This window comes from Fusarium tjaetaba (assembly GCF_013396195.1).
Source record: "Fusarium tjaetaba strain NRRL 66243 chromosome Unknown NRRL66243_c0000244, whole genome shotgun sequence".
Taxonomy (NCBI): Eukaryota; Fungi; Ascomycota; class Sordariomycetes; order Hypocreales; family Nectriaceae; genus Fusarium; species Fusarium tjaetaba.
In genome coordinates this window covers 22,429-34,818 of record NW_023501440.1, presented here as the reverse complement: position 1 = coordinate 34,818, position 12,390 = coordinate 22,429, and the positions used below count along the sequence as shown (strand labels likewise).

The 12,390-nt window shown below is 47.4% G+C and overlaps 4 protein-coding genes across 4 annotated transcripts; 3 read left to right on the top strand and 1 right to left on the bottom strand.

The window, feature by feature from the left end:
- Positions 1 to 1,588: 1,588 nt before the first annotated feature.
- Positions 1,589 to 2,240, top strand: FTJAE_10525 (uncharacterized protein; the record flags this gene model as incomplete). The annotated part of the gene is made up of 2 exons (XM_037343377.1): positions 1,589 to 1,861; positions 1,917 to 2,240. 2 exons carry the CDS (start codon positions 1,589 to 1,591, stop codon positions 2,238 to 2,240), a joined length of 597 nt encoding a protein of 198 aa, XP_037202427.1.
- Positions 2,241 to 3,093: 853 nt separating this feature from the next.
- Positions 3,094 to 4,050, top strand: FTJAE_10524 (fungal zn(2)-Cys(6) binuclear cluster domain protein; the record flags this gene model as incomplete). The annotated part of the gene is made up of 1 exon (XM_037343376.1): positions 3,094 to 4,050. The coding sequence occupies one exon, from the start codon at positions 3,094 to 3,096 to the stop codon at positions 4,048 to 4,050; it is 957 nt and encodes a 318-aa protein (XP_037202426.1).
- A 109-nt stretch (positions 4,051 to 4,159) lies between these two features.
- FTJAE_10523 (non-ribosomal peptide synthetase) lies at positions 4,160 to 10,896 on the bottom strand (the record flags this gene model as incomplete). The annotated part of the gene is made up of 7 exons (XM_037343375.1): positions 4,160 to 4,672; positions 4,722 to 5,172; positions 5,237 to 5,445; positions 5,499 to 5,601; positions 6,329 to 8,403; positions 8,456 to 10,388; positions 10,508 to 10,896. The coding sequence occupies 7 exons, from the start codon at positions 10,894 to 10,896 to the stop codon at positions 4,160 to 4,162; spliced, it is 5,673 nt and encodes a 1,890-aa protein (XP_037202425.1).
- Positions 10,897 to 11,249: 353 nt separating this feature from the next.
- On the top strand, positions 11,250 to 12,229 carry FTJAE_10522 (thioredoxin reductase; the record flags this gene model as incomplete). Its single annotated transcript, XM_037343374.1, has 2 exons — positions 11,250 to 11,656; positions 11,716 to 12,229. 2 exons carry the CDS (start codon positions 11,250 to 11,252, stop codon positions 12,227 to 12,229), a joined length of 921 nt encoding a protein of 306 aa, XP_037202424.1.
- Between the last annotated feature and the right edge of the window lie 161 nt (positions 12,230 to 12,390).

Genomic DNA, 12,390 nt, shown 5'->3' with positions numbered 1-12,390 from the left:
GCAAGGAGAAACCTGTTGGAGGAGATTTGCTCGACTGGTTCATTTCTCAGTACAAAACGACACCAACGGTTCAGGAGCTTGGCAGAGATCAACTGCTACAACTTTTGCTTCAATCTACAATTTATCCAACGCCTTGACCTACATCGCCTTTGACCTAGCTGCCACTCCCGAGGAAGATGTAGAAGAGATGCGAAAGGAGTTGACCGAAGTTCTTGGAGAAGATGGCGTGATTGATAAGAACTCGTTGGCCAAACTGAAAAAGCTAGATAGCTTTGCCAAGGAGTCGCAGCGCCTTTGTCCTCCGTCACTAGGTACCTTAAGCAAAGACATCCTCCCGCTTCATGTTTCGCCGTACTAATCGCAGCACAGTCAATATTCCCCGTATCGTCACGAGCCCTGAGGGACTCAAGACATCTACCGGGGACGTTCTTCCTACGGGAACACGCATGACCATCATGAGCCACTTCATCAACCACGACCCTAAAGTATATCCCGATCCAGAGAAATTTGATCCGTTCCGCTTCTCTAGACTTCGCCAAGTTCCAGGGAACGAGACTAAATACCAGCACGCATCAACAGGTCTTGACAACATCAATTTCGGGCACGGTATTTGGGCATGTCCTGGTCGGTTCTTTGCCAGCGCTCAGATTAAGGTGGTGCTTGCGCATCTACTCAAGAACTATCATGTTAAGCTCAAGAAGGGCACTGATAAGCCAGGGCAAGTTCATTATGGATTGGCTATCTTGCCTGATGCACAGGCTGAGATCATGTTTAAGTCGCGGAAATAACATCAGCTAGCCAGTGCAGTACAATGTTAGTGGTGTCTATTCAATACGATCTATAAATAGAATATTTATTCTCTACGTATTTGGTCATGTGGCAAAAAGATAACTATTAGAAAGTGCACCAATTATTTTCATCAGCCATAAGTTGTGGTTTTGTATCCCAAAGATTACAATATATAGTCAAGCCAAGTAAAGCAACAGCACCCTGGTTTAGTAGTCGCTTACAATGGACACTTGATTGGGATCTGAGGTAGTTTCTCAGCCCGAGACCCAGATCAATTGCTACACAGAAATGTGTTCAGACTCGGCATTACAAGGAATACTCATTCAGACTTCGAGGTTCTTCTTGCGGCAACCTTGATAGCTCTAATCGTAAAGATCCTTTCGAAGGTCCATCATTGTTGGCTTCCAACGGGGATGCCAGAGGTTGGTTAGGCCACCAGGGTTCTCGGCTTTTCGCAAGTTGTTTTCGTAAAGCGGGCCGAAGCGTTCCATCCACTTTGCAGATGCCGAACAGCACTCCAAAACCGGAAAGAATCATTGCTTGCTAAGTTCTCTCAACTGATTTAAGCTCTCTATCACAAGTTTCAACTGTAAATAACACATTCAGCTCCTAACTTCGACGCTTGCGTTGATTCAACACGAAAGATATATCGACAGCGTGAGCAGGGAACAAACGCTTTGCATGACTGTTGGGTGGATCATTAACCCTAGCGCTTTATCTGCATCAGTCGACTGATACGAATTACTTATTTGGTACCGTTTACTTTCGGTCAACCTTGCTGACGAGCCCCTGTTACACAATGACCCAGTCCACGTTCAGCTTCAATATTGCCTTCACTCAATCCGTGAACCCACCAGATCAGACCGTTGTTCTCAGTGCGACGGAACTTTGGTATGGGATTCGACGAGGCGGCCGCAACCCCCACGACTTTGCACCGTACGTAGCCTCTTGCGAGGTTTTATCTGGCACACAGAACGAATTTTGTCGCAAGCTCACCCTTGCCGATGGTGCGGTCCACACAGCAGCTGGTAAGGATCTGATCCAGGATGTAATCATCGCCCCGCCGCTTCATGTAAGTGCGACCCCACATTCTGTGATATTGATGGATGTCGGCTCACACCATCTAGGTTCAAGCAAAGACAGTCACAACAGGCGCCACAAGTACCTTCCTACTGTCTCACGGCACAGCAGTGAAAGAGGACAATGAGCGACCTGAGCTGTTCCTGACAGCTATGTATGAGCTGAAACTCGACAATGTTAAGCCTGGGACACAGGCTGCTAAGGACATAGAGTTCAATTATACAGCTCTGGCTAGAGGAGCCTGTGATAACGCCGTCAGAGATATTCGCAAGTGGAAGACTGAAGGAAAGCTAGCTGCCTGGCAGAGAGAAGCCGAACAAGATGGGGCGGGGGTCTCTAAGAAGGGCGAGATACTGCCGTACAAGGATTAGTTAGCATGCATGCCTGTGTTAGTGCTAGCTACCCTGCAGGCTATTGGGTAAAAGCCAATACAAGGAATTGACACAGTCTACAAGGATTTTATTAATGAACACAATGTCAGAGAAGTGGGTATTGGTTGGAGAATCTAGCCCATTGCGTGAGCGGATACATTCTGAGAGATAATTAACAACCATGAATTTTTGCTTGCTTGATACTACCATTGGTTTGAGTCGGTGGAGAGTGCGCTATTTCCGACTGATTTTCGTTTAGCGACTATAGGCTAGACTGGACTGGGCTAGCTGATGCGACCTTGATGGCCGTGCTAAAAGCTTATGCACAACTCTGCCACGCTTGGGATTATGTACAATAGTTAGTCTCTGCTATCGTTTGGAACATTTGCTTGGTTTGACTGGGCTCGTGGGGGCTCGTCTCCCTCTACAAAGCAAGCTTAAATCTTTGGAATCCACAAGATCTCGTTGGTAGCCCATCGTTATCGACATAGTCAAGCCACTCATAAATGAACCAGGGACACCAAGAATAAAGTCCCCCACTGACAACCAAGCCAATTGCACCCATGCTGATCGTATTTGATAGAGCACATAAAGAGTAGTGCCGATGTCACCATTCTCAGCCGCTTTGACATCACGGTGCCATGTCTGAACAACAGAGGGAAAAGCCTGCTCGATTAAGAGCTGCGTGCACTGAATGCCATAGTGCCAAGGTATGGCAGAACCAACAAGCTGCAGTGGCTGGGAACCGACAAGGCTGACAAGCATACACGCACATCAGGTCCGGTGCAGTGGAGAAAAGACAGGCTGCGCTCGATGTCGACAAGCGGGACTCAGGTGCTGCTACAAAGTCTCCATGGTTGGAAGGATGTCACGCAAGAATAAGCAGATGTCGCAAAGCACAGAAGGAAACCAAGAACCTTCACAACAAAATGTGAACCAACAACGATCACGGCATAACTCTACCAGCGTTGAGTTGTCACAATCCGCTCTGGCATCACCTTTGAGCAATCCTGCAAATTTTGAAGTTTTTGATTGCTTCAGTGCTGGTACTGGCAGTGCTACTGATGCTGGGCTTTACGGCGATTCGACTACTGATGCCAACAGGTCAAATGACTTCCAATCAGGTCTGAACTTTGACTTCAATATGGATCACATGGCACTCGACATAATAGACATGGACGGTGATTCAACCATACATGCAAGCGGGGGACTACCGCTACAGCAATTTCCTCCTAGCCCCGAATGTTCGAGTTCCTCAGTAGCTGCATGCATGGCATCTGCCACAAGAAAGATTCAGTTCGACGGTCGCCAATTCCCTCATGTTGCAGCACTGTCCAAGATCATACTCATACTCGAACACCACGTCCGATCCAACACGCATTCCATCGACGAGATTCTGCGCGTTAACAAAGCATGCTTGACAGATCTAGCCACTATAATGGACCAGGAGGAGTACAAAGCTTGCAGTAGCTGTTGTATGACTGTGTGTTCAGTGCTGGATCTCATACTGGTGCTTTTTGAAGACATGGTTCAAGACCAGGCATGGAGTCACCGACGAAACTCAGCAACGGCGTCACCGGTTCTTCAGTTTGGTGTGTTTGAGCTAGACCCTGAAGAGCAGATCTCGATGGCAAAAAGGATACTGCATAAGGAGGTTCAGCGAGCTTTGATGAAGATTGTTCATGAATTCTCCAAGGATGTTCGTGGAACTGGAGCTGACGGTCAGAAAAAGCTTGTGGCTCAGATGGGCGCGATGTTGATAACTAGGGGTGAACACCTTACTAAAAGTCTAGACAGCGGATCTACTTAGTGGTGAATATACATTTGTATAAGCTAGTTAAGCCAAAACGAGATACGAAAAGCATACCGTACTGTGCCTATGCAATGAACCACGCCAGCCAGCTCCCGCAGATTAAGCTTCAGTCACATTCATCTTGACTAACTACAGAGTGATTACCTTCCTTCTCCTCGTACTTCATGATATCCGCAATTCTATCCAAAGCATCAAGTAATCTATCCTTCGGGACCGCAACCGTCATTCTAACCCAGCCGTAGTAGTTGAGATTGCCAGAAAATCCCTTCCAGCCTCCAAAGCCGCGAAGCCTTGAGACCATGACCCCAGCTTGTTTCAGCCTTTCTAGTCCCTCATTTTCTTCTTCGAGACTCTCGGCATCCCTGACCAACTTCACCGTGACGTAAGGACCAGCGTCTGGATATATGAACGGAGCTCCCCATTGGTGGAATCGTGCTATAGCAGTTTTCTGAGCTCCTTCAAGACGTGTTGCTGCCTTTTCAAGGAGATCTGGTAGCTCTTTTGATTTAAGAAGATGGGTTGCTGCGATGGAGGATAGACAGGACGTGTGAATGGTTGAAAGTATATAAACCGAAGTTAGCAAAGCTCTACAGAGAGGATCTTGGTTTATGAGGAATCCCTTTTCAATATGTCAGTCAATAAAATATTTGTAGTATTGTCAGCCTTACCAGACGCAAGCCACTTGAACCAAAGTCCTTACTGAAGCTCCATATAATATGAACTTTACTTGCAGGCAAGGGCACAAGCTTTTGACACTCTAACTCAGGGCTCCCGTTGGATAAGCTAAGCGCAGAGACGAAAGGCGCTCCAGCATTACCGTCATGCCGTCGCTTTCGTTGGAGGTCACTCATGGCGTACAGCTCGTCAGAGATATAATGTAATCCATTTCTTTGACAAAATTCAATCGCTTCTTTGAGATATGCTTCGTGGTAGCACTGGGCAAATGGATTATGTGGATTGGTCACGATAAGTGCTCGCACGCGGCTTTTGTCGGCGACACTTTCATATACCTCATTCAAGGATGAAAGTAAGGAGCCGAGAAGTATTTCGTTATTACACCCATCGACAGGTAACTCATACTTTGTTGTGACTGGCACTATCTTGACTTTGGCCCGGAGTCTGAAATGGAAGTCAAAACCGTCTGCATCTGGTTAGTACTTGACTCAATGACGGGACGGCTCACAAACTCCAGTACGGTGCGGGCACCAACACAATATCCCCTTTATCACAAATGCTGAATAACAGTGAATCAAGACATGATGTAGCTCCAGGCGTAACCACTATATGCTCTGAGAGGACAGGTCTAAGCGGCTTGAAGTAAGTGTTAAAGAAGTCTGCTGCTGATGCAAGGAGCGATGCGTCACCACCAAAGCCTTGAGCGTAGGATAAATGCTAATGTTAAAATGAGTTCCTTGATCCGAATGGTTATGTAAGGTGACACCTACATCTTCAGTCAGATGCCTCTGAATAGCCTCCTTGTAAAGACATTGAACCTCAGGCCTGATTAGCCAGTTCTCAGCTGTAGCAAGATCTATCTTATCGGAAGACCTGTCGTTTAGAGTTAATGAAACTGTTGGCAAAATAGCTTTTACAGTATCTCTTATCTGAGAAGAGAGAACCTCAGTTAAGGTCATAATTAAAACTTAATATTATAAAAATATAATATCTTTAAGTTAACTATAAGATATTGTATTTACTAAAAGTATATTATAATTAAAAGCTATATAAAATCTATTAATATCTCTATATTAACAGACAATTTACTTTAAAGCTTTAGTATATCTAGCTACAGTTTCCGGCCGGTATGCTTTGCCAAGTCTCCGGCGAGTATGCTTTACTATGTCTCCGGCCGGTATGTCCCCGCTAAGTTTCGGACCGTGAAAAGAGTAGAATTGTGCATTTTATATCGCCTACCCCTCAAGATTCGCGACATCCGTAACAGAGATAGTCGTTTCTCTAGAGGTAGGGTAATATTAGCCTTAATACAGATATTATAATATCTACTGAAGGGACAGAGAGTTAGGAACTGGTTAGTCAAAGGATTAAAATTAATAATACGAAGTCTATAGGTAATAGATATAGAATTTATAGTGATGCATTTTCAGTAAGTTAAAGAAAGTATTGTTAATTAATAAATATAACATAAAGCTATGTCAGTTTACTGTCTATTCAAGGGTCTAAATCCATCTCGCTCTCTACTAGCATTTTCAATGTAACCTCTACCCGGGAAGCAAGTTTATGCACCTCATGTAGTGAAATGCATGAGTTATCGTACTCTATCCTAAGCGCGAGGCTACCATCCCGTACCACCATAAACTCAAACATCAGCTTGAATTTGGCACCATTTGCCCATATATGGCGAGATTCGAAAGATGGAATATCCAACTTTAGTTGGCTCACCATTCTGTCATCTAGAAACGTGACCATAATGTCAAAAATCGGATGGTTGGGATACTGGCGGTTGACGTCAAGTGCATCAACAATGCGATCCCAACAGGTCGCATGGGCCACTGCGGCCTGCATAGAGCATTGAGTTGATTGAAGGAAAGACGAACCTCGAAGTGACTTGGAGTGCTTCACTCTGATAGGCAAAGGTTGGAGAAACAGCCCAATCGTCTGTAGTTCGTCGTCGGTTTGTCGGTGCATTGAAGGCGCGCCAATAACCATGTCCATATCACTCACATCTTGATGAAGACAAACAGCAACAACTGCAATAGCTAACTGCTGATTACTGCAGGTCCTTGCTGAAGGTAGCTTCATGATAGAAGCCCAAAGCTCGTGGTCAAGCTGCATAGTGAAAGAGCGCCCCTGATACGTGGTTCTCAATGGTGAATCACGTAATAGCTTTGGCGCTTGAGGTAGATCTCTCAGATAATCCCTCCAGAAATGATCAACAGATTCGGAAGACACATCCACGAGTGACGTAGAGTCGGCGTAGATGGGCCTCTTTTGTACCTGGTGCCCATGATAGAGCTGAGATGCGTCGCGAAGAAGAAGACTGAGTGTAGTGTAATCTGCTACAACATGACTGATGATAACCATAAGCTTGTTTATTGCCACAAAGACTCGTATGGGGCTTTCTTGTGCCAAGTCGAAGGGTCGATTTGCTTGTTTCCAAAAGTCCAAATCAGACAAAGCTTGGACGCGTGGTGCTGCCTGGTCAAAATATCTCTTTGAACCCTCCCCATCGAGACTGAATCGCGACGATAGAATTTCGTGTCTCTGCAAAACCTGATTCCATGCCCAGATCAACCTGTCTGTACAAACTGATACTTGACTGAAAGTGGAAGCAAAACAGACGTTGAAAGAAGCAGTCCCTCTGGAAGATTGGTACTTGACGAGCCACTCGTGTTCAATGGGCGAGACCCTGTCCCCAAGCCTTGCGCAAGATGCAGCTGGAGGCTTTGACTGGGCTGAGTCAAGCAGGACTTGCAGGCTATCCGACAGCCCACGGACCGACGGTTTGGATAAGATCAGTTGAAGAGGGATTCGCATCTTGAATGTTTCACTCATAATTTGAGCAAGGCGTATCTGTTTCAAGGAGTGTCCACCTAAAGAGATAAAGTCCGAATCAAGAGATACTTGCTTCGTGTCTTCGATTTCAAGGACTTTGCAGACAAGACAGGAGACCAAACGCTGCATATCGCTCAAAGGCTCAGTCTGGCTCTGCGAAACCCTTTCGCAGGCATCTGAAACAGCTCGATAGTCAACCTTTCCAGCTGGCGTCATGGGAATCTTGTTCAGAGCAACAAGATGGTGTGGGATGGCGTAACGGGGCAGAGCTGAGGATATCTTAGCTTTCAACCGCTGAATGTCGATATCTTCTGGTTGAACAACTGCCACAAGCTCATCTTGTTTTCGAGCGAGAGCAACTCCAGAAAGTTCGGGTACTGCTCGCGAGATGCGAACCTCCAAGTCATTCAGATCTAGACGATATCCACGCAACTTGATCTGACGGTCATTTCGGCCAAGGCAACATATTTCACCAGCTACGTTCCAGTACCCTCGATCCCCTGTCCGATACATGGTTTCCCCATTTCTCATGATGGTGTCCGGAAGAAATCGCTCTTTAGTTTGGCCATCGAGACCTACGTATCCCCGGGCGACTTGGACACCCGCAATGTAGATCTCACCGATCATACCTTGATGGGCCAGCTTCCCCTGCGAGTTCAAGATGTAGATTCTTGTTGTTGGGTTGGGTGTTCCGATGGTCACTGGATCACCGGGAGTCAGCCGTTTGATGGTTGCTCCGCCAGTGCCCTCGGTAGGGCCATACATGTTGTATAGGGTTTTAACAGATGACCAACGGTCCGACACTGTCTGAGGAACCGGTTCGCCGACAAGGTAAACCTTCATATTGCGTTAGTCCTAGAGCATAAATAATGAACGGAATGACCCTTACCCATTTCAGCATCGGATAGTCGTCGGGGTTTAGGACCCTAGCAATAGAAGGCGTTAGAATCGCCGCGTGGGCCGTGTCCAAAGCACCCAAGGGATCGGCATTAGACGGCAAAACCAGTGTTGCACCATGTGTCAATGCGGAGAAGATCTCATGAATGCTTCCGTCAAATGCGACCGACATGACCTGAGCAATACGAACTCCAGGCTGAGCAAAGAGTCTCACCTCAAGATCGCTCTGGAAAGCAACCAGCCCTTCATGGGTGCACATGACGCCCTTGGGGGTCCCAGTAGAACCAGAGGTAAAGCAGAGATAGGCATTGGCCCATGGCTTGGGTGTCATGTCTATCTTCTGGGGCTTGAGAAGAGGATCTGCTAGAATTGAGTCTATCGAGTCGCTTAGATCGCAAGTCGACGGTGTTTGGCAAAGTTGGCATGTCTTTGGAGTGAGAAACAACTTTGCTTTGGCATTCCGAAACATGGTTGCTCTCAATTCCGATGGAAGAATCGGGTCCAGTGATGAGTATACACCGCCTGCCTTGAGGATACCAAAGATTGCCACGATCCAGTTGAGCGACTTGTCCGAGTGAACGCAAACAATGTCACCTTGTGAGATCATCGAGGCAATTCTGGTAGCAACACAAGTTGTCATGATGTCAAGGTCGCGATATGTTACTTGAACAGCCCCGTCATCGACTGCAATGCTATCTGCATGTCTCTCTACACATCTGCTGAACAAGCTGACAAGGTCGTCGCTGACCGAGGATCTTGTGGTTCGACCTGAGATGCAGTTGCCAAACTTGGCCAAGAGGGCTCGGCTTGGTGCTGACACGAGAGCCTCCATAACATCCATTATGGGCATGTGCACTCGAGTGATTTGTTCAAGGGCAAGTTGATAACAAGACATGATCCTCTCAGCGTCCACCGTGCAGAGTCTGTCTGTGTGGTACTGGAACCGAAGGCTCTCAGTGTTGACAGTTATGCCCAGCGGGACATCGCTCTGTTGAGACTTGGACGTCGCAACTGGTCGAATGTCAAATTCCGACCAGTCATCCTGCCGTGCCTCGACAGACAGCGTCGATTCATAATCTCGACTAAATCCATGGTCTGTACATGTCCACGAAAACTGCTCAAGGTCAAGAAGGCTCCTAAACAGCGAAGCGAGGAATTCTTGAACCGTAGCATCTGGATCAGCAAAGATGTACAATGGCAGTGAATTGATCACGGGACCAATGACGTTGTCCGAGTTTGCAATGGGTATACTTCTTCCACTGAGCAGAGCACCAAAAACAACAGTCCTGGAGTCGGAGAAGCTAGATAGGACAAGCGCCCATGCAGCATAGAACATGGTAGCCAAAGTGACGTTGCTATGCTTGGCTGCCACCAACAGACGACTTCGCATATCATATATAGGAAGTGTGATAGTTTTGGCCTCGTTGGATCTCTTTCTGGTGTTGGGCTTTGGTAGCTGCAATGTACCGCTGGCCTCAGGATGAAGCTGCCTTTGGCGTGACCAAAATTCTTTTGCAAGGCTGGCGTTATCCTTTTGGTAAGCCTTGAGATCTTGCGCCCATTTCCAAAAGGATGGCATATTGCTTGGGGCGTGGCCGCTGGCGACTCTTAGGACGTTGCGTAGGAGAAGCTGCGCTGAGATTCCATCGATCAGGGCATGGTGTACTGTCCAAATGACCTGAGAGTTGCCGTTGTTCGTATCTTGGGACAGAACGGTGAACCTGGAACCGATGGTCGCCGTCTTTGATTCGTCTTCTGAAGGATCTTCAACCCATACAAAACGCGAATGCTGAGTACCAGTCAACGGCGCTGCCCAAGTCAGATCAAAGATATCCGCTTGTTCGACAATAAACTTCCATGCTACCTGAAGCTTATTGATGTCTTCATTTCGATGCACCATAGTAAACCGAATCATGTTCATCCGCCTGTCTTTGAGAGTCCCGTGGACCAGAGCAAGCTGCATCTCTGTGGCCTGCTGGGCCCCATATTCCACAACAGTCGTGTCGAAATGATCGGCCGGTAAGCTCTCTTTAGGAAGACACACTTCATTTCAAACGTGGATGTGGAGGAACATATGCTTGAGCTCGACGTCCCAAAGTTGGAGAAGTCTGGGCTGGACATGATATCTTGTTCCGCGGGAGTGACTGTCTGCCAGTCGCTATCGGACAGAACAGTTGAATTGACTTGTACGTCATCAGGTTCCAGCGATGGGTATTCGAAGAGGGTGAAAAGATGCTTAAGTGAAGTACTCGTGAGGATCATCTCTCGCGTGACCGCTATTCCTCTTTTACGGAAATGGTTTGCAAGAGATGTTGCTTTCAGCGAGTCTCCTCCATTCTGAATAAAACTGGAATCAAGGTCTAGACTGTCGATGGCGACGTTGAGGATTATCGCCACGGTGTTGAAAGCTTGGTTATTCATCGCGTTGTCCATGGTGGAGGATGTTTTGCTGCAAAGTCTTGTGGTCTTTCCAATATGCTCTGAATACAGATTTCGTCAAGACATCAGTGGGGTGAATCCTTTTGTGTCTACTACCATAGTTCGACCTGTAGCAGTGCTACAAGTCCAGACGGTAGCTTACCCTTTCGTTGTGCGCTGCATCGGGCCATCGGTGTCCTGCACAACTGCAGCACAACTCCTTCGGCCCGTCGGTTGCCAAGAGTCTAATCCTCTGAAAAAGCGCCTGGTAATCTTAAATATCTGACAAGTTTAACCATCAATTTCTTTGCGAAACCAAACGATTTGTTTACTCAGGCTAATACATGCGCTCTCATATTCTTCTTGCTATGTCGACCACCGCAAATGCCACCTTTGACGCCCTTGTTATAGGGGGCGGCCCAGCTGGGCTCTCAGTAGCGACCGGCCTAGTGCGCCAGGTGTACAGAGTCGCCGTCTTCGACTCTGGAGTATACCGCAATGCCCCTTCTAACCACATGCATAACTTGGCTGCGTGGGATCACAAGTCACCAGCTGAGTTTCGTTCCAAGGCTCGTCAAGACCTCTTAGACCGTTATACGGACCTAGTCCAGTTTGTAGACAAGCAGGTAGACGTTGCCAAGAAAACTGATTCTGGTTTTGAGCTTGTCGATGCGGATGGCATTACTTGGACAGGCAAAAAGCTGTTCCTGGCTACAGGATGGAAGGATCTTTTCCCGGATATTCCCGGTTACACTGAGTGCTGGGCCAAAGGAATGTGAGTGTCTAGGTTTTTTTGATCCCAAGATGGAACTATAGGGTCACTAATGCCATCAGCTTTCACTGCCTCTTCTGCCATGGGTATGAGGATCGAGGCAAGCCATCTGCTGGTGTCCTCGGTATGAACTTTAGTGGCAGCTCGCCTATGGCACTCCATCTTGCTCGCATGGTCCTGCGGCTCGCTGATAAAGCCGTAATCTATACCAACGGAGGAGACGGTCTGGGCGAGCAGATCGAGTCCGACCTCACAGCCACTGGTACAGACGGGGCCAAGAGTCGCATCACAGTAGACAATCGCAGAATCATGGGTCTGTCAATGAAGTCTGAGGGCAGCTCGGATATTGTGATCAAGTTCGAGGATGGCTCTGAGGTGGTTGAGGGATTTTTGGCCCACGGGCCGATGGGGCAGATTAATGGGCCTTTTGCCGAGCAGCTAGGGCTTGAACTTACACCGACCGGCGACATCAAGACGGAGGGTCAGATGTTTGAGACTCAGGTCAAGGGAGCCTTCGCGGTGGGAGACTGTGCCACCATGATGAAGGCGGTTTCCCAGGCAATTGGTATGGGCTGATTGGCAGCTGGTGCAGCGGCCGCTCAACTTGGTGCCGAGCTGGCTTGATGGGACATGTATTCACGTGAACACGGTGCTATTTCTCATAAATTAGGTAGATTTTGAATTATTCTAAAGCATTCTCCTATATTGGTTTACAGAACTGTACCTGAAACTTTACA